Genomic DNA, 22,003 nt, shown 5'->3' with positions numbered 1-22,003 from the left:
GCACTGACTAGCTCCACATGTACAGTATAGTAGGTGCATTTAATGTACATTTAGAACAGCGTCTCACAAATTTTCTGGAGCCATGGCACAATAAACTTGGGGCTGAGGCTGGAGGGCCTCTGGAAAAATGCGGAGGCCCTCCAAACGGGGTCCTGAGCTGCCAGTTGGGGGGGGGGGAGGTTGCTGGAAGAGGAGAGCCATGAAGAGGATAACAGGTGCCGGTGAGGAGGACGTGGCTCTTGCTGCGAGAGGGACGTCCTGTAGGCAGCCAACCGGTGCCTTTCCCTCCTCACCAGCATCTCGTGGCACACAGTTTGCGATACACTGATTTAGAAGGTGATACAAATCCTGAGATCCAATCCTTTTTGTGTTTTTTTTTAGATGAACTTGAATAACTACTCAGAACATTGCAGGACAGATGCAATTAGTTTATCAAAATCTTGGTTGGAGCAGCTGAAACAAACTTGGAGGACTTTTCTAATCATCTGGTCATACCATTTGTTGCAAGAATTTATTATTCCTTTCACTGCCTCTGAAATGAGAACTGTGCAGAGGTATGATGTCAACCAGGGGAAAAATAGATTTTGGAAGTTTCTGGGACAAGGTCAGTTTACACCTAGAAAAAAACACCTGTTCCCTCTCCTGCCAAGCAGTAACTTACTGGAATGATTCAAGATAGCTCCAGTTCAGGAAAGGAAAACACTTTACCATCCATCTCAGTTTAAAAAAAAAAAAGATCTGGGATTAACTTGCGATACATGTAGGAATTGTTGCCTTTGAAAAAGTCTTGCAGGCGATTAGAGAGAATTTGCATAAAACCACGTGAGGAGCAAGCTAGGGAGAACAGATTTATAAGGATTTAATATGACCTGAAACATTATTTTTCTCAAAAAAATTAAGGAGCACTCCAATTTATCACATGAGATTTTTAAACTGATAAAAATTGTTTACTCTTTCTTCACAGCCTGCACAGGAGCTGAAATTAACAACTCAAGCTACTGCGTACTTTTGTCAATCTTAAATGGCTAAACCTCTTGACAGCTATTCCAAATTCTTATTAAAAAGTGGCTACTCTAAGGTTTAAGGTTCAGAGTTACATGAGATTTGCTTAGCAAACTAGTTCTGGTCCTCTTTGTACAAACTGATTTTCCTACTACCTGTCAGCTGGTGTCTAAATTTGTTAAAGGTTCTTGTACACTGGACCCATGCCGAGCAGATTTGTTTAATACTATGCCAGAGGTTTAGTGGCTTTACGTAAAGGCCTTAATTTACTGCTGCATGAAGGATGCTTTCCAAAACCCTAGGAGGTATAGTGTTAGTTTCCCTGCTGAAAGGAGATAATCTGGACAATTATCGACCAGTAGCAAATATTCCCATGACAGCTAAAATCAGAGGCAGCAGTTGCTACTCAAGTTTCAGAATTATTTAGAGTGTCAGCGACTCTTAAGAGTCGATGCAGTCAGGATTTTGCCCAATTTTTAATACAGGGACAGTTTGGACTGGATTCCTTTCAGAACTTAGATTAATTTGGATGAGTCACCAGATTTTTTCAGTGCAACTGGATCTTTCTGCTGCATTTGACCTGGTAAATTATGATGTTCTGTTTGCCAAACTGTCAGAGGTTGGGTCGTCAGACAAGTCTCTGACATGGTTTTCTGGGTCCCATAAAAACAGATCTATCCAGATCCATTGGTAAACTCTGTCCTCCTCCTGGTGTATGACCCATGGGATCCTCCAGGGTTCACTCTTTCCCCATGGTTTTCATGTTCACTTCATGTTTGGGAGCTAAATATTTTTCTTATGTGGATAACACTGTACTGTTGTTTTTATGGTCTTTTACCTTGAAATTGGTTTACTCTTTTATGAATATGGGTTTTGATTGACTATTTTATTGGATGTGTTCTCAAATCAGTCCACTACATTGTAAACTACAACTATTACCAAAATTGGCTGGTGTAGAGATCCCTATTTGTGATGAAACTGAATTGTTTGTTAACCCTGAATTTATCGGGATACCCATTGTCCTCTCAAACAGTGTGACTTGTAAATCATTTCTTAAACTTAAAGATATTGCACTGAATTCAGGTGTTTTTAGGCCCCTACTCTTTTTCAAGTTGTTATTCAGGTTACGTTTTTGTCAGTTATTGATTATTTTAAGGCCGAGATAGGCAAACAATCGAAAAGATTCTAAATTATATATAACGTGTAACCAAACTGATATTCGAGGTATCCAAGTTTATGCATGTCCCCGCCCCACCCACCCATTTTTAAAGTTTAACTTCACTGGCTTCCTTGTAAAGCAAGAACCGAGTTTAGATTATTTATACCGACGCACCTACTTCAGATGTACGAAGACGCATAGCAACGCCTAAGCACACGTAAAGCAGGCGGAGGCATGGTTTGCATCAGAAGTTGCCTTATGCATGCTTAGGCATCACTTTGCATTTCTGGAGGCGCGAGATAGGTGTCTGAAATGTAGGCCTGCAAAAAGCTGGTCTACATTTCACGCGCCTATATAAAACTGTATGCGTAATTCTACAACACGCGCCTAGCTGTTGATTGACAACCGTGCGCCTGCACACCTACAATGTAGGAGCACTAAGGTGGCATTGTGTCTGACTCCTTCTTCTTTGCTGGTTTTGCATGGGGGCAATCATTATTACCCTGCCGAGAGGGGGGGAGGAGGGACACCTAAGATCTGCGTGGGTATGGTTTGTGCTGGAAGTGACTAAACTAAACTAAACCTTAAGTTTATATACCGCATCCTCTCCATAAAGATAGAGCTCAGCACGGTTTACAGGAACTTTAATATAAGGAAGGAAAGACATAATAAGAATTAGTGATTATAAAGAGGGTAGTGAGAATTACATTTTTGAGAATAGCCAAGTTTTCAGATGCTTTCGGAATAATTGGAAGGAGCACAAATTCTGCAACAGGGCAGGAAGGTTATTCTAAAGCACAGTGATTTTGAAGAAAAAAGATTTCCCCAATTTTCCCACATAGATGACGCTTTTTAACGAGGGGAAAGATAGTATAAGTTTTTAGGTGGATCTAGTAGTGTCAAGTTTCGAAGAATTCCAAGATAGAGGAATTAGGGGAGGAAGAATGCCATGAAGGATCTTGAATGTTAGGCAGGCACATGTAAAGTGAACCCTAGAAATTATTGGAAGCCAGTGAAGTTTTGACCGAAGCAGGGAAACATGTCCATAGGTATCCCTTTGCGTCTCTGTAGGCACGAGACTGGCACCTTAAATGTGGGTCTTTAAAATGCTAGCCTACATTTAAGGCGCCTATGTTACAAAAAAAGATACGATTTTGGACACGGTGCCTGCTGGTGATTGACACGCAGCAGGCACCACTTCTAGAATTAGGCCCTTAGTAAAAATGTGGCTATTTTTAAAATTTTTGTGAGAATCTCAGACCATTTTTTGTAACAAGTGATTAAAATCTCAGATCAAAATGCTGAGGCAAGCTGATTTTTCATCTCATGAGTTCATAAGCAGTCTGCAAAAAGTTACATGTATTAACTCCTGTAACTATTTTTTTCTTTTCTTTACATAAAAGGAAGGGCTTTCAACTGTTTTATTATAACAAACCGCAAGTATTTTTTCCTGCCCAGCAAACTGCTGTAAAAAAAAACAACCTTCTAAATCGGCAGTTAGTTTTGCTTACGTCGGTTGCTAGGACTGCGAATACATTTTCTTCAATGTCGGTGCAAGGGAAAGAATCTGCCAAGTGTCCCTTACTTTCGGAGGCAGCTGGGGCAGGGCTCGCTGTAGGCTCCTTTTGTAAGTGGGGAGCCGAGCTGAAGGGAAAGCCAGCAGCTACTGCAGCGCGAGTATTCTTTTTCACACGGAGGCTGTTATTTGGCTGGAGTTTTTTTTCGGCGCTTCCCTTCCCGCCCCTTGAGGTGTCACCTCGGCTCCTCTTGATCCCCGGCAGTGTCGGAAGCCTTCTCCGACGCTGGTGCGGCTCATGAGAGGAGCCGACAGGAGAGCAGGATGTCCAGCGCTGGGGTCCATGGTGGCTCCGTGCTCCGTGCTTAGCCGCGGTGGCCTGCAGCTGCTGACAGCCGCCACGGCCTGCAGCCGCCGACAGCCGCCGGGGCTATTAGGCTTCCACCTCTGACTTTTGTCGGTCTGGTCTGGCCTGCTCGCCTTGCCGTATTTTTTTTTTTAGTTGAAACACGCGGCGGTGGCTCCTCTCATGATCCCCACCTGCGTCGGAAGTCCGACGCAGGCGGGGATCGTGAAAGTAGCCACCGCTGCGTCTTTCAACTAAAAAATGCAATACGGCAGAGAGCAGGCCAGACCGCAAGCCACGCATGCGCACTTCCTATGGGTTGTTACAGCTCACGGAAAACCGCCGTATGCATAGGAAGTGTGCATGCGCGGCTTACCGTTTTATTATATTAGATTGTTTGCTCTAACAAAATTCATTCAAACCTCATTTTTTGATTCTGGCAACTTTAGTCACATTATCTGAAAATGTGTGTTATCATAATGCTTTCTAGGTATTTAACTTAGTAATTGTGTATTTTATATATTTTTTTAATTCATTATGGGGTAAGAACCATCTCATCCCTCACCTCAGGGATAACATTGTTTGAGTTGCCCCTGATCATAGGATTTGATTTTCTCACTATTTAACCTTGTGCAATACATTGAACTACCTAGGACTTGTATCCTATGGCAGAGGTCTCCACGCTTTTTCATGTAAAGGGCAACATTGTGAATATGAGAAAGCTTTGAGGGCCACCAAAAGATTTCAAGTTTACAAAACTACTAATTTTTCAAACTGCCTTGACCTGCTTGTTCAGACTGGGTATTAAAAATTAAGACTAATATTAATCCTACAGCATTTCAAGAATACAGTGGAACCTTGGTTTACGAGCATAATTCGTTCCAGAAGCATGCTCGTAAACCAAATTGTTAGTATATCAAAGCGAGATTCCCCATAGAAAGTAAGGGAAACTTGCTTGATTCGTTCCCCCCCCCCCGAGGCCAGCAGCACTGGTCTATCCCCCCCGAGAATCAGCATTGCTCCCCCCGCTCACGAAGGCCCACCCCCGCAATCCCCTCCCCCCCGTGATCTGGCATCCCCCCTGCGATCTGGCATCCCCCCACCGCGATCAGGCATTCCCCCCCCCCCCCCGCTGCAATCTGGCATCCCCCATGCACCCATCCACCCACCCAAACACATCACTTACCCTCCATCTGGCACCGGCACCAACGCACAGGAGATTGAGTGCCAATGCCCAGCTAATTTGGCAGCCAGCCTTTAGATAAATTCCCCCGACTCGCATTTCTGCCTTGATGTACAGTGGTACCTTGGATTACAAGCATAATCCGTTCCAGGAGCATGCTCGTAATCCAAAATGCTCGTTTATAAAAGCGAGTTTCCCCATAGGAAATAATGGAAACTTGCTTTGATGCGTTCCCCCTCCCCCCCCGAGAACCGGCATTGCTCCCCTCGAAGGCCTCCCCTGCGATCCGGCACCCCCCCCGACGCGATCTGGCACCCCCAGACATGAATTCGCAGGCCTTGAGCATGCGCAGATGCTCAAGGCCCAGCAGACGAGGAGGCTGATCTTCGGGGTGCCCAGATGAGGGTAAGAAGTGGTGGGGGGGTGCCCAATCGTGTGGGGGGGTGCCCAATCATGTCGGGGGGGGTCCCGGATCGTGGTGGGGGTGCCCAATGGTGTCGGGGGGGGTGCCGGATTGTGGCGGGGGGTGCCGGATCGTGGGAGGGAGGTGCCGGATTGCGGGGGGGGGAGGGGGGCGCTCGTAAATCGAGCCATGCTCGGTTTCTGAGGCACCGATTTTGCAAATGTTTTGCTTGTCTTGCAAAACACTCGCAAACCAGTCCACTCGTAAACCGAGGTACCACTGTACTTCTAAAACACTTCCAGGAAAAATTTGATTAATCTTACCGTGCTACTGTAATTTTGAAAGTTTTTGTAATATCGCTGTCTGTATACTGTCTCTTCCTCAGTAAACCGCTCTGAACTGTTTGTGGTATTGTGGTATATTATTATTATTAGAAAAGCATCGACTACCACTGGCTGGATAGGACAACCAGCTCTTCACCATCTTTTCTCCAAAAACAAAAAGAAAAATAGTGCCCTAACCTATTCAGTGCAGCTATCAATACAAATATCAGAACTGAACATATAGATTAAGCGCAGCTGAAAATCAAGCACAATCGAATAATCTAGGTGGCTACAGCACATGTAGAGCAAAGCAGATCTGTACCATTAAAACAGTTAAATCTGTGGATTTCTGTACAGACCTTTCTTTACCATTCGGCCAGCGACGGTGAACTGCGTAGAATCATTGGCAGCTCCTCTGCCTTTTGCTTTCCAGGCCTCCTCCCTAACCGTAATCAGCTGCTTTCTCTCCTCTATAGTCATGTGTGTCTCGTGGGCATCTGGTGTCCTCTGTTTAGAAAAAGCAAAGGTAGTGGATAAACCCTGATCTTGTTTAATAAAAGTACTAAGACGACAAATTAGATGACATTTAAAGGGCAAGAAATGAGTAGTAGTTAGCAGGCTGGAATAAAATCCCTAAGGTAAATCCAAAAGCCCCAGTATTAGGCATCCCTATGGAATAGCATTATGGACTTGAAAAACTCAACACTTCTCCTAGTCCTGCACTTCATGTTTCTGGAACTGAATCCTGCCAGTGGTAGTTTTCAGGAGGTTATGCCAGTTTGCTGACCTGGAAACTTGTCACTCACACAGAGCTTTTCTTAAGTTGCTTCCTCTTCCCCAATACAACTGTTAACCTTTTCTTATGAAAATGACTACTGCTATCTACCCAGTTCAATAGCACATGAGTGAATGAGTGAGAGAGAGTGAGTGAGAGTGAAAGTGTGAGAGTGAGTGAGAATGAAAGTGAGAGAGAGGGTGAGTGAGAGTGTGAGAGTGAAAGTGAGAGAGAGAGTGAGTGAGAGTGAGAGTGTAAGTGAGAATGAAAGTGAGAGTGAGTGAGAGTGTGAGTGAGTGAGAGAGAGTTGTAGTTTTCTTCTCAGCTGAGGCATATATCTCTTGCTCAGTAAGGTAGGATGCTGACCAAGGCCCATACAGAACAGGAGCTGACAGAAACCTTCATACCAGTAAGGGAAAACTGGAGGAAGTACTAGTGCTGTGCCCACACCTAGGGTCTCCAAGTGTTCTGAAGGACAGAACACTTAAGTGCCTTTTTTTTTCTGACCCTCGAGCTCAGGGCCAGCTTTGTCAGTGAAAATTAAAATTTCCCTTCCAACCATCAACTCCTGCTATCACATAACTCTGGCACTCCCAATAAAATTACCAACACGCCAAAAATAACAATCCAACCAATCAGCAGTAAAGGAGTCAGATGACAAAACAAAGGGAAACACTGCAGAATCGATGTACAAGGTATAGCAGTCTTATCTTTATCAAAGAAAATGCAATGTAGCTTTTCAAACAAATGGTCCTCTTGTGCGAGTGCATGGGACCCAACACGGTCTTTCGTAAAACACTCCTTTGTCAGGGATCCTAGGGGGAGAAATGTGTTGATGACGAAGTGAAAACTGAATGAATGTGAAAATAAAATTGAAATGAGTGTGAAGTGATATAAACCTATATATGATGACTGACTTGTGGAAATTTTTCTGAATGATAAAGAAAACCAAAGTAGTATAGAATAAAGGAAAGGAGGGAAGAAAACCACCTAAAACATACGTAGATCTAAATGACCATTGTAAATGGCGAGAGTGAACCTGTATATTGTCCGTCACTGCTCTGTTTTTCACCCTCAATTATTCTTTTGAAGACTCACCCTCGCCATTTACAATGGTCATTTAGATTTTGGAGAGGCAGGCCAGCTGGTCAGAGGGAGTAGGGGGTTGGCTGTGTTTCTTGTGTGTTGATTGGCAGCAGGAGAGTTTGGGGGGGAGGGTTCGTTTATTCTGCGCATGTGTCCGTCACTATAACCAGTGATGGACACATGCAAATTTTGCGAGTCTTTGCTACTCTCCACCAACCTCATTTGTCTGAGCGTTTTTTGCAGAATGACTCTTTTTTTAAAAAAAATCGGTACTATAACGGCTGGGACAGCAGCCTGTCAGTTTTTAACACTTTTTTTTTTGAGAATCTAGCTCTCAGTAGGACAACTCTTGCGCTCTTATCTTCCTCCAGTGAAACCATGCCAGTTTAGATAATGCATAATAAATTTATGATACTTTACTGGTGTCAGCAGAGAATGGAGGCTATGTACCTCTATTCATTGCTTTCCAAGCTACAAATTCATGTTTGTTTACTAAGCATTAATGGCTTATTTGATGCTTATTTGTAAAATTTAAACTTGTCAAAACAAACATTAGCAAACAGCCAATGTCATTTCATTCTTGCTAGCACCGGTATGAGGCTAAATAAATGAACTCCTTTATACAGTTTAATGAAGTGTTTCCCCAAGAATTAAAATACATCTGCTTATCCTTTCCAACAACAGAAAAACCAAGAGGACACTCCATGAAATTAATGACCCAGCAGATTAAAAGGAATATAATTTTTTTTGGTGGAGGAGGTGACCCAGTCAGCTAACATAACAGGTTCAAAAGAGGTTTGAACAAGTTCTTGATGGTACGTTAGATAGATTTTGAGCCTGCCGGGACAGTTAGGGGAAAATGCTTGAGAACCTGAATAGAAACCATTGATAGACGGTATATAAATGACTAATAATAGCCAGGTAGAATTGGCAGAGTCACTGCTTATCCCTGGAAATGACCTTTAAGAAGCAGGTACACCAGACCGTCCACTGCTGGAGACAGGATGTTGGGCTTGATGGACCTCAATCAGACTCGTGCATAACTGTTTTACGTTCTTCTGTAATTCTTCTCATTTCTTCCCAAAGTACTGCAGATTTTTGTCAGTATTTTAATGAGAGATTAAACCTTACTATTAGGATGTGCATAGGCAAAATGTTTTCAGTTTGTATTTTGAAATTTTTCTTGATTTTGGGGCAGTTTTTCTTGGTTCATTTCACACATTCTTGACATACAAATTTAACATGTGTTAGGACAAATTGATTTTATGCATGTTAAATCCATTTTGTGCACACTAATATTTTTAAGATGTGCCAAAGAACTAAGGGCATGCTAATCCCTACTTACTATAACTAAGATTCAAACTGTTAATAATAAATAATAATAATCAATGTATATATTGCAGGACCGTAAAGTTCTATGCTGTTTACAAAAAATTTTAAAAATTACAATTAAGAGAAAAAGTTAGATAACCAAATAATTAGAAATAATACTATAATGATCTAGATGGTTCATTGCAATATCCTTGCCAGTTAGCTGAGAAAGTGAATGATTCCCCAAAATTCAAAGGAATCTGGGGGTCCATTAGATTCTTTTGTTAAATAACTTTAATAGTATTCTTGAACCTGCCAAAATAAAGATTTTCTATTCTACATACAAATCCAGAAAGGGAGGGAGGGAGGGAAGGGGGGGTTGTTTATTTTGTGTTTCATGTATAGTATATAAGTGCTTTTAAGGAATGTTTTTGATGGTTAATTTGTTGCGCTTTTTGTGAGATATTTTTATAAAATCAATAAATAGTTTAAAAAAAAGTGGCGTGAAGTGTAAGATTTTTTCATGGTGTGCTTCCAAATGCAAGGTCTGGATGACATTTCACCTTCAGTCTCCAGGGGTGTCGCTCATCACAAGTCAAGGGGCTTGCTTCTTTCATACTAGGATCACTGACCTTAGAAGGCAAAGAAACAGAAAATAGGAGCAGGTGAGGTAGCGAAAGAAAAGAAAGACATCGGTGGTAAATCAAACTCAAAATAAGCAAAATAAATATATTAAGGCAGCAAAAGAAACACAGGAAAACACTTCAGAGCAGCAGCAGCAGCTTAGCAGATGAAGAAAGCCTTTGTGTTATAGATTTCCCACCATCCCCACCAAGGTCCTCTAAAGCAGGCCCAGATTTTAGACCATCTGCCTAGACCAAGAAAATCTGAACCTACCAAATATTAGTGCTGCCCGATTCAGGAAAAAAAATTTTGATTCAATTTGATTCGATTCAGCCTATTGAATTGGTTTTTCGATTCGATTTTCCTGCCCAATTGGGTGTTGTTTTCAAACATCCTGGTGGGTTTATTTTATTGCTTCTACACCCCCTTTGCCCTCTCCTACCCACACTGCCGCTGTGGTGTAAACAAAATAAAGAAACAAAAAGGACTTCTCCTCTCTCTGTTAAATCCTAGCTCACGTTTGTGGTCTAACACCAGCTCTGGCAGGATACACTTTTCAAATCTGATATATTGTAATCACAAAACAAAAAATGATTTTCTACCTTTTGCTGTCTGGTTGTCTTCTGATAACTTGCTTCTTTCTTCTTTCTCCGTGCTAACCATCCATCTTCCATCTGTGTCCTCCCCTTCCATTTCCATTCCTTTTCCCTGGTCTGGAATCTGACTCCCCCCCCTCCATGCCCTGACATCTCTCCCTCCATGGTCTAGTATTGCCTTTCCTTTCCCTCCCTCCCTAGTCGGCATCTCTTTCCTCTCCTCTCCCTTCCTGGGCTTCCTTATCCCTCACTTCCCTCTCTCCCCAGTTGGGTGCAGCAACAGCATTTCTCTTCCCCCTTCCCCTCTCACTCTCTTCTTCCACTACTCTCCCCTCTTCCCCCATCCACTCTCCTCCTCTACTGTTCTCCCCTCAGTCCTGCTGCAGCTTTCCCTCTTCCATTTTAAGTCTCCTCTGTTCCCAATCCAGCAGCACCTCTCCCTCTCATCTCCCTCTTCCACTCAGCTCCAACAGTACCTCTCCCTCCCCTCTACTCCCATTTCCCCCACCAACTAGCTGCAGCACCTCTCCTTTCCACCCCCAGGGAAAGCAGTACCTCTCCTCTCTGACTAGCAGGGCTCCTCTCCCTTCCCTTTCCCTCCCCTCTGACTAGAAGCAGTACCTTACCCACTCACCTCCCAGGTCAAGCTGCATCACTCCCTCCTCTCCTCGCCTCCTAGCAGCCCCCCTTCCTCTTGTCTCCCAGGTCCATTGGCACCACACACCCCTCCCGATTAACAGGCTCTCACCGGCTTGTGGATTTCCTGGCCTGACTTGGCACAGCCTGAAGTTGTGTTTGACTATGGTAAAGAAAGTACAAAAGAAAAAAAACCAGGCGATTTTTCAAACCCTCCCCGTAACACTAGCCTGTATTAGCAGCTGCACCGCTCTCCTTCCGCAGCTTTAGCGAGTCAATTCGCTTCTGCAGCCTCAGAGCCTCTGCTAGGCCATCCCGCCTCTGAGGAAGAAGGAAGTTGCATCATCAGAGGCGGGACGGCCCAGCAAAGGCTCTGAGGCTGCAGAAGGGAATTGATTCACTAAAGCTACGGAAGGAGAGCGGTGCAGCTGCTAATACAGGCTAGTGTTAAGGGGAGGGTTTGAAAAATCACCTGTTTTTTTTTCTTTTGTACTTTCTTTACCGGAGTCAAACACAACTTCAGGCTGTGCCGAGTCAGGCCGAATCCACAAGCTGGTGAGAGGGTTTAAAAAAAAAATGTTTTGAGTGGCAGGATTCGTGAGCGCGATGACAGCAGGGCACGGGGAGGTTAGGCCCCGAATCGGAGAGGCCAATTTTAAAAAAATACACATCGATTCGAATCGATTCAACCAAAGTGAATCGGTGAATCGATTCGAATCGGAAATCGGGCAGCACTACCAAATACCCATTCCAAAGAGAAATCTGCTGTCATTTGCTTTAGATTTTTGGAAAATCCTAGTGCTATCTGGCATCCCTCCTCTCCTTGCTAACATGACTTCCCCAAAACTAAGCAGGCAAGCTATATGTATGCCAGAGAGGTCTTTTGCCCTGCTTGGCCACCCCTCCCCAGGGTGCCAAAAATCTTAAACCCAGCCCTGTTCCAAAATTCACTAAGTAGATCCAATTATCAAGGTGCCCAAAATAACCAATCTTCACTGCTTGATAGAACAAATAAACATGATGAAAATTCACTGTGGATATCCCGATTCATTTGAGACTCAATTACATTTGAGTATCCTTGCTCTAGCTATTAAAAATGTATCTTTGAAATTTCAGATTTAAAAAAAAAGACTGCATAGATGCCAGACACCCAGTGGCCAAGGACGAGAAAGAAAAGCTACAGATAACCCTTCAGTCTGTTGTAAGGCTGATCATACAGTGCTTCAGGTTACCTGGTCTGTGCTATCCAGCTGATTAGCTTGTGCTAGTATTTAATATAAAATCTTCCACACCCCGTTTCATTAAGAGATTCAAATGCCCATATAGGGGGCTTTAACATCTGAAAAGGAAATGCTTAGCCACAACAGCTCTTGCCAAGCTTCAGGCTCAGGTGTTTCTGCAGTTCAGCTTTTATTAACTGTCCAAGAGAAAAAGTGGCGGAAAAGCGTTATAAGTAGGTCAGCGCTCTAGTGAGGCCCGGTAAATGTCGGCATGCTTTTCCTCACCTGATTAATGGGTACAAAATACTGGCATGTACGAGCAGCAGGTAGTGCAGGAGAATAAGTGGAAGCATAGACAGGTTCCTAGAGACAGGGGCAAAGGCAATGCGAGAGAATTAAAGGGAGCAGTAGAGTCTGATCCTGCAAAGATCTGTGCAATCTCCAGAGTCGAGATTTACCCACGGAAACAAAGCCCATGCCGAAGACATGCCACCGCAGGTGCCTGAGTGCCGTTTCATGCAGTTATTAAACCAATTAATAACACCTGTTGCAGAATTAAAGGTGAAAAGGCCGATTAACCTTTTTGGGGGGCAAGTCTTTATTTCTAAATTAAGAAAAACATTGAGATTTTGTCCCTCCCAATCATGCCATGCTACTAAGATATGAAACCAATGCTTCAACGTCAACTTCTTGTCAACTTCTTTCTGCTAAGTTTATAGAGGTCAAAACAGAAAAGTGCTTCCAGTTGTTTAGCATTAATAAAGTCTCAGTACAAAGCCAGAGAGGATTCTCCGAGCCGCTTTGACACAGACAGCACGCAGACATCTAATCCAGAAAGATCAAATTTGAGCACTACATTTGATTTTTTAGCAGACAGCAATAAGCAGGGAAATCACCCGCTCCCCCAATCCAATTATTTCCCTTTATCCCAATTGCTCTTTTAGTAGTCAGTCATCCCTGCTCCTTCCTAAATGATCACACCCACCAATCAGGGATCCCTTTTTTAGCCCCGGGGCTGGCATGGCACCTCCAACCAAGATACACGCCCTGACGACAAGGTTAGAGCAGCAATCGCTTTTCCTCCCGTCCTCCATAGACCTGCGTGTATCACTACCACTGCGGGAATAAACTAAAAGGGAGGCTTTTACTAAACTGGGGTAAAAAGTGGCCTTAGCACGTGCTTACATAGACATTGTCATATTCATGATCACTTCAGACCATTACCAAGTCATCATTGGTCCTCCAATATTTCAATAGTTTTGATGCCAACTTTAAAAAACGTATAATATGAATTTTAATTTTACTTTATAAAGTTTTTGTTTAAAATTCTGTAACAATAGCACTTACCTTTAGCTGGAGGCTGTTTGGCACTTTTTGAATGGCTACACATGCTTATTGATACTGAATAAAAAAAAAGTTTATAAAGTAAAATTAAAATTCATATTATACGTTTATTAAAGTTGGTATCAAAACTATTGGAGGACCAATGATGAATCGGTAATGGTCCGAAGCGATCATGAATATGACCATGTCTAGGTATTACTCTGTCTGATGATCTTCTTTTGAAAATTGAAATAAGATATATCATTTTTTGATGTCTGTCCCATAATTACTGACCATTGTTTGTGGGTGCAGCTTTAAAGGTTATTGAGATCATTTTATTTTAAAATTACTGCAGGTCACCATAGCATGCCTCGTAGCAAGGCGTTTCATGCTGCGGTAAGCACGTGTTAATGCTTACTGCACCTTGGAAAAAGGACACCCAAGATAGAGAATGACATGGGGGAAAATTTTTCCCTGTCCTCGCGGGAACTCCTTTTCCCTCCCCATGAGTTCTTTTCCTGTCCCCGCCCCATTCCTGCAAGCTCCGTCCTCATCTGCACAAGCTTCAAACACTTTAAAATCATAAGTGTTTGAGGCTTGCACGGTTAAGACAGAGCTTACAGGAATGGGGTGGGGACAGAGACAGTGACAAGACTCATATGGACAGGACAGGGAAATTGAGTTCCTGTGGGGATAGGGACATATTTGTCCTCGTGTCATTCTCTACCCTAAGAGTTAGAAAAGGGAAACAAGCGAGTGCTCATTCTTTCCTTTCTGCCACCATTCCATTTCTCAGCATAGCTTTTGCTCAAAGAAACCCTTTGGAGGCATGACACAGCAGCTAAGGGAAAAAAAAGAAAGACATACAAAAAGAACCAGGAAAAGCCCCCAGGAGTGCCCCATCGCTGTAACTAAAGCCTTCATTGCATGGCATGGCTTACCCAAAGCTGATTACACATGGCACTATCATCTTTAATTCCTCCTTCTTCCTACAGGTTAAAACAAATAGGAAACATTGCCAAATGCTAGAAAGGTGTACAGTGAGGTACGAGAGAACATTCACATTCCAGGAGTTAGTATTTCAAGTCTTATTAGGACGACAAGCCTGCAAAAATCACACCCACACACTCAATGGGACACATGCCAATATCTTCCCTAGACGATGAAGCCGGAGCATTACCATGGCAGAAGCTCATTTTCTGTTCAGAGTCACCTACATAAAACAATTTTCCTACAGGGATGTTTTGTGTGCGTCACCCTGACAGTTCTACAGACTACAAGCAGCAGGAAGCTCCCTTGAAATAAATAATTTCATGCGCATCGTCAACATGAGCACGTGTGTGAAATTAACAAAAAAGGTGGTGCTTACTACAGTCAAGAGCACAGTGGACGGGAATGTTGGGCTCAAGAATTTTTACAGAGTAACCCAGTTAGGGAACATAAGTTGTAAGCTACAGAAACTATTTCATTTTGACAATGAGAATACAGCTCCAGGTCCGTTTCCTTTTTAAGGAGATTGAGATCTTTGGCAAACAGTAAGCCACTAAACACAGTTGGACACTGGTCACCCTTAACTTCTTCCAGTTAGTTTTAAGGCCAAGTGTCTGACAAGGTAGGATTAAAGCATAGGCAAACTAGGCACATGCCTAGGGCACAGATGTTTAGGAGGGGCCCTCCAAGATGATGACTGAATTGCAGACCACAGCCTTATATTAACTCCCTTAATGTTTTAAGATGTGTCAACAACTTCAAAACTAGCAGGTGTAGACTTAAAACCACAAAGGCTACCTAGTCCACATTGTAGATTGTCCAGTAAAACCATCTTATTAAAAAGGCGGCCAATTCCAAAACTACCACCATCATCCTATATCCTCTACAGGCCCTACAACCAACGCCATATTTTGGGTGCACCAAAATACAAAAAAGTACAATACTATGGTCAAGGACATATAAACACCTTAAACATCTAAGCATTACATCTTTCTTGGTGGGGGAGAGTCCAAACCATCAAAATGATGATTCTGCCTGTAGTTTGCTATCAAATGAGTATGTTGCCAGTTTATTTTCAAGGGTCCTTTTATTAAAAAAATTGAATGCGATCCTTACAAAATTTGTTTGGCTGGGTAAAACTGCTAGAATAACCTTATTATCTTTGCAAAAACCACAATCGGTGTGTGTGTGTGGGGGGGGGGGGGGAATTTCCAAATTTCTATAGATACCATCAAGCTTTCATTATGCGGCAGGATATGTATTGGATCCTTCCTGAAGTCTTGGAGCATCTTCTAGACTGGTTGATATTAGAATATCAACTCATGTCCCCATTACGATTGTGCCATATTTTGAGTGTCAAGCTGCCAAGGATTTATAAGGAAAGTGCTGTTTATGATTTTAATTGTAAGTATGCAGTGATGTACTTTCTTTTTTATTTTGAATTGGGAGGGGGGAATGTTTTGTAGTATTTCTTTGATCGATTGTAAGTGCTGTCTTGAAATCAATTGTATGTACATTTTAATGCACTGTTTTTGAATGGAAAATCAATATAGATATAAAAAATAAGCAGTTTACAGACAAATATATGTACAGATATAGATATGTTTTCTGAGACATTTCTTTTTCTAACTGTAAGAGCGTAAAATTTAGGAATCAAAATCTATAATATATGCATCCCTTTTCATCCACTTTCTCCTACCTAACTGCAAAGTTATGAGATGAAATGCTTTAGTCTCTCAAAACTGAGGTAAACTATTTGTTTTTTTCATCATAAGTTGAAAACATTTCTTTTTACTTTCAAAACTGAGGTAAACTATTTGTTTTTTTCATCATAAGTTGAAAACATTTCTTTTTACAGCTATGATGGCTTTTAAAGTTGGTAAATTCTCTGTTAGTTTGTTGTAAGTTAGATAATTTCCTTGTTTTACTGAATGATTGTCTATTTTTTGGTGATCACTGTAAAACCCCCCAGAAATGGCCGCTCTTTATCTTTTGTGCATCTGCGCTGAACTAAATTATTTGGTTTCTGAAGTATAGAATGTATTGTATTTACAGTGGTCACCAAAAATAAAGTAATTCCATTCCCTTTCATGGAAATGTATATTCTAATTAATTTGTACATCAGCCCCTCTTTTCTCAGACCAGCACTTGCACAAACAGAGAAAAGTATCAGGCCAAACGCTTTTCCCTAAAATGGCCACTCTCACCTTCTTCCTAAGTGTCTGCTCGATCTCCTGCAGCTGCGTCACCTTGCTCAAGTCCTGCTTTCTGTTAAGTCGGTTCTTCCAGTCTTCCTCGCCACTCTTCTTCAGCAAAGCCAACCTAAGAAGGTAGAAAAATGCCAGTCATGCCTGCTGCCATGTAAAGCAATTTGCTGTTTGCTTGTGCCGCATAGAAACCGAAAAAGATAAACACATGCAGACAGATAATGTAAATACATTGTACAACAATTTGTAAACTTAATAAAATTCTTCAGTATAAATCCTAGCAGAGGTGCGATCTCGCTGGCTGTAAAGGGTTACATTAAGAACGAGATACTTCATTGTCGGACTGCACTGGGTTTATCATATGAAAACCTTGCCACAGTTCCTTGGGGGCAAAAAAGACATTTTTTTTTTCAAGTTATCAGCAGGAAAACAGTACTGCATATTTCTAAAACCTCATGCATAGAGGTCGCCTGTGGGCTTAGAAAATAAATTTCTCTACCATGTAATGAGAATGTCCACTGAGCACCTATTCATTTATCAAAATCAAACCTTTAACCATGCAACATTGAATGAAATTAGGGGGCAAACAGGTCACATTAGTTTTTATATGTGCATTTCTCAGTTTAATAGCCTTATAAGAGGCAGTTTACACCAGAAGTTACTCTTGTGATCACCATTAAATGCTCTCTGTGGCTTGGGACACCCATCTCAGTTCATGGGTACAACCTGGTACCAGATCTTAATTATTCATTTACTCTGTGGCATAATATGTTTAAGTAACACTGTTGAATATACTTTTAAGTTAAGCTTACTTTTTTTGCTGCATTAACTTATGCATATAAGCTCTCCGGTGTATGACTGGATATATTACCACTGTCTGCATAACTTTTGTGCCAGTTCCTCCCCTCTAAACCCCAACCCCTTTGTCTATAGATAAATGCCTGCACCAGCGGATTTAGCTAGCAACATTTATGCCATTGCTGCCCCTTCTGTGGTAAATGGCTTGCAATATCAGGCCCTATATTTTTTTTTTACAATTCATTGATACCTCACCTTTCTGACATGCTATCAAGTTATTCCGTGGAAGGTGTGGCTCACTGGTAGAGCTGTTGCCTCTGCACCATGAGGTTGTGAGATCAGATCCCAGCGCTGCTCCTTATGACCCAGGGCAAGTCACCGAGTAAGCTTTGCAATGCCAAAGCCACAAAAAGGCGGTATACAAGTCCCCATTCCCTTATTCTGCTAGGGACAGTATGCACACTGCCAGTACTGAGCTGGCAGGCTACAGCTGAACACTCAAATGCTCTCCTTCTGTCTTCCCTCCCCAAATAAATTCCTTATCACTCCGGGAAAGACCCAAGCAGTTTGTATTTTTTAAAGCAAACTTGAAAGTTAGCTCCATTCAGGAGCTCAGGGTTAAATTCTTGTATTCCTCACTAGCTTTCCCAAAAACAAAAACCAGGAATAAAATAGGAGGCCTTAAGTACAACGTAAACTATATTGTATGAGGAAGTATGGAAATAAATGTGGTACACAGAATGCATAAGAAAGCTGGCTGCAAAATTACCATATATACTCAAATATAAGTTGAGATTTTTAGGTCAAAAAAAGGCCCAAAAATGGGGGCCTCAGTTTATATTCGAGTCCTCGGGTCTGCCCTGCCCTGTTGCAGGCCTCTTGTGGGCCCAGCAGTGAGCTGGGACAGGAGCAATCCTTCTCGTGTCCTGTCCTGGCCAACTCTAAACCACCCCGCCCCCTGCAGACCTTAAAATCCTGGTGGTCTAGTGATGAAGCAGGGCAGGAACAATCTTCCTATGCTCCTACCCCATGAGAGTCATGATCAAAAATGCCTAACTGCGACGGGAACTTGTGGCAGGCATTTTTTATCACGGCAGGAGCATAGGAAGATGGTTCTTGTCCCGCTTCACCGCTAGATTACCACGGCTTTAAAGGTAAGGTCTGCAGGGATCAGGGAGGTTGGAGGGAGGCGGGGTGGTTTAGATTCAGCCAGGACAGGACACTAGAAGGGTCGCTCCTGTCTTGATTCGCCGCTGGACCACCACAGCTTCAGGCAGGCCCAGAGTGGACATCGGGGGAGGGAAGGAAGGAGTGCTGGGTACAAGACAGGACACTTGAATATAACCCCCACCCCCGGTATATATTCAAGTTAACATTTTATCCTCCTTTTTTGAGGGAAAAAAATTACCTCAGTTTATATTCGGGTCAGTTTATATTCGAGTTTATATGGTAGTTTATTAAATACACTCATGTTTTGGCCAACTTCACTGTGAATTAGTTTAAGCCCATAAAGAGTAACTTCTACTACTACTTACACACAGTTCCCACTCTTTTCCAGTATCAGATAAACTTTGCTGTCAGAGCATTCAAATTTCCCTTTATTTTTATCTATATATAAACTGTGGCTTATAACTGGAGAGAATAATTCCAATAAACCCAAGGCCAAATTTTTCAGTAGCACTTTGTGCTTCATTCTCATTCTTATTATGAACACTCTTCCATAGCTCAGCCAAATCCTTAAGACGTCTGTTTCTTTCCACATTCCAAATCAGAAAAAAAAAACCCTTAAGCCAGTGTAAATTTAAAAAAAAAAAAAGTCCTGTTAATCTAGTCCTGAGGCTTCATTTTGCCCCTGTTGTTTCATTACCTTTCTCTGATTGACATGGCTTTGGTGGGTGAATCGGGAGAGTCTTCGGTTCCCGGAATTTCAGACTTGCTCTTAGCAGCAGAGATGAGCTCCAAAGTGCTTGTATCGCTTATCCTCCTCGTCTGCTCGAAAGTCTGCTGCTGCCCACAAAATGCCACAGCTGCCGCCTGAGGCATGCTCTTGGTTGTCGGACTGCCATACAGTTCAGCGGTAGGCTCCACCACCTCTGCTCATTGAAAGTAAAGTGCAGCATTAGCAGAGTGTGCTCTAAATTACCACATGATAAACATTTCATACAGTCATGCTGTTGTTAACCCTGCACTAAACTAATGTTCGCTCTCTAGAATTCAGAGGAGGAGATTTTCTTTTCTTTTTTTTTTTTTTGCAGTTTTGCAATATATAATACACACCGTTATAACCATGGACAGCTAATATTATGGTTAAATTATCATTTAAACTACTTCTCCATCGCAGTATTTAGCACATATGCACATTCACTAACAGAAAACAGCAGGAATTTTATGTGAGCTCCTAAGTATTATAGAGCCCAAAAGCTAGAAAGTAACCACCACCGCTGATGAAACATTGCCAGCTCCTGTTAGGAGCTAAACCAGTATATTCCTCAGTTTAAAGAAGCCTGCTATCCTGAGCCCCAATAAGATCAAGGTTGGGGGAGAAGCTATGCTGAGCCAAAGCTCCAGAGTAAGACTTTCCCTGATTTAGGAGATTTCAGGTGGGGGAAGGGAAAGTTGCCCTTTACAAACACCGAGAAACACCTGACATCTGGTGGCCAAAGGAGGTTGGGTGAGTCAGGGCACACCCTTAAAAGCCAGGCACTTAAATTCAGCTCTTGGGATTCAGGAGGGGAGGAGTTGGCCAGCACAACTGCCTCCAACATCCCTCCTGATGTAGCACCCCCCCTCAAAAAAGACAAAATAGTATTTGTGGCGCCATTGTCCTACCCAGGGTAAAAGTGTGAGAAATCCTGGTGTGCAATGTTAATGGACTAATGGTGTAGTCTGACAACAAGAACAATAAGAAGAACAATAAAAGGGGGGAGTGGATAAGATGGCGGCATTGACCAGACGCTGAGATCGAGCTCTCGTCTCTGTTAACTTTGGACGCTAAAGAAAATTATGCCACACAAGAGGAAAGGGAGTGTTAAGGTGCAAGTTTCCTCGACGCCTACACCCCCGATACGCCAGCAGATGATTGAGCAGTTACTGCCTGGAATCTGCATGCAACTTGGCGGAGCTAGCCCTGCGGTAGGAGAGGGTAAAGAAATCTTGCTCTCGCCTTCAAGCACCGAACCACCTCCTTGTCCGGCAGAAGCAACTACCTCAGGGAGTGGGAACAGACAGAGCTGCCGAAGTTGCACCGGGAGTTCATAAGGAGGACACGCCTAGGGCAGATGAGCTTCTGCCGATGGAAGTCAGCAATGGGGAGAGAACCCCCCTCTAGTGAGGTGACCCTAACAGCAATTTGGGGCATGCTCCAAAAGTTGGACAAGGCTACTTCTAAGACATCAGAGGAGGTAAAATCTTTGGCTATCAAGATTGACAATATTTCCAAAGCCTTGGAACATTTGAATATTAAGGTAAAAAATACTATAAAAGAAATGCATTCAGAAATCTATGTGCATGTACTGCTTTCAATGCATATTCATTGGGGAAATCCTGAAAACCCGACTGGATTCGGCCCTCGAAGAGGGACTTTGGAGACCCCTGAGTTAGAGTCTCTATGGGTCAAAATTCCAGGAACAAATAGATTGGAAACGAAGATTGGCATCTACTACCGACCCCCAGGGCAGTCCGAAGAAATTGATGGAGAATGATGGACGAGATTAAACGCAACTGCAACGGAGGCAACGTAGTTATCATGGGTGACTTCAACTATCCGGGGATAGACTTAAACCTAGGCTGCAGCAGGGAGACCAAATTCCTGGATGCTGTAGGCGATTGCTTCCTGGAACAACTTGTCAAGGAAAATACGAGAGGAAATGCAATTCTGGACTTAATTCTAAATTGACTACAAGGACCAGCATAAAGTGTAGAAGTAGAGGGGACACTGGGAACTATTGATCACAATATGATCCGCTTCAACCTGGATGCAGGGGCGAAACACCGATCCAGAACGACTGCCACGGCACTTAACTTCCAAACAGGGAATTATGAAGTGATGCGACTCATGGTGGGGAAGAAGATTAAGAAGAGGATAAGCACTGTAAAAACGCTAGCGCACACATGGTCCCTTTTTAAGGACACAGTCACCAAGGTGCAAAATCTATATATACCGCGTATCAACAAGGGATCCAAGAGGAAAAAGAACAAAGAACCGGCGAGGCTCACTGTAGGGGTGAAGGAAGTGATCAGAGAGAAGACTTTGTTTAAGGAAGGTCAAAAATGGATGAAAACTGGAAAAAGCACAAACAGCATCAATGCAGGTGCCATAAGGCGGTAAAAGGGGCCAAAAGAGACTACGAGGAAAAAATAGCCAAGGAGGCAAAAAACTTCAAGCCATTCTTTCGATATGTTAAGGGGAAACGACCTGAGAAGGAAGTGGTGGGACTGTAGGATGACCATGGAATAAAGAGAGTGCTAAAGGAGGACAAAGCCATCGCTGACAAACTGAACACATT

General features: G+C 42.8%; 1 protein-coding gene across 20 annotated transcripts in view; it reads right to left on the bottom strand.

Moving 5' to 3' along the window:
• The window catches only part of SVIL (supervillin), a 483,923-nt gene that overhangs the window by 80,423 nt on the left and 381,497 nt on the right, over positions 1–22,003 (bottom strand). For 11 of the 20 annotated variants that reach the window (XM_033931470.1, XM_033931469.1, XM_033931472.1 and 8 more), the window contains 6 exons: positions 19,366–19,591; positions 16,701–16,815; positions 14,445–14,492; positions 12,466–12,543; positions 9,668–9,736; positions 6,292–6,439 (listed from right to left, as the gene is read on the bottom strand). In XM_033931470.1, coding sequence (XP_033787361.1) covers positions 6,292–6,439; positions 9,668–9,736; positions 12,466–12,543; positions 14,445–14,492; positions 16,701–16,815; positions 19,366–19,591 — 684 coding nt within the window. The remainder of the gene's footprint in view (positions 1–6,291; positions 6,440–9,667; positions 9,737–12,465; positions 12,544–14,444; positions 14,493–16,700; positions 16,816–19,365; positions 19,592–22,003) is intronic. The other 9 variants (XM_033931458.1, XM_033931476.1, XM_033931468.1 and 6 more) reach the window with 7 other exon arrangements.

The sequence above is a fragment of the Geotrypetes seraphini genome, chromosome 2 (genome assembly GCF_902459505.1).
Source record: "Geotrypetes seraphini chromosome 2, aGeoSer1.1, whole genome shotgun sequence".
Lineage (NCBI taxonomy): Eukaryota > Metazoa > Chordata > Amphibia > Gymnophiona > Dermophiidae > Geotrypetes > Geotrypetes seraphini.
This window is presented reverse-complemented; position numbering and strand designations above follow the sequence as displayed.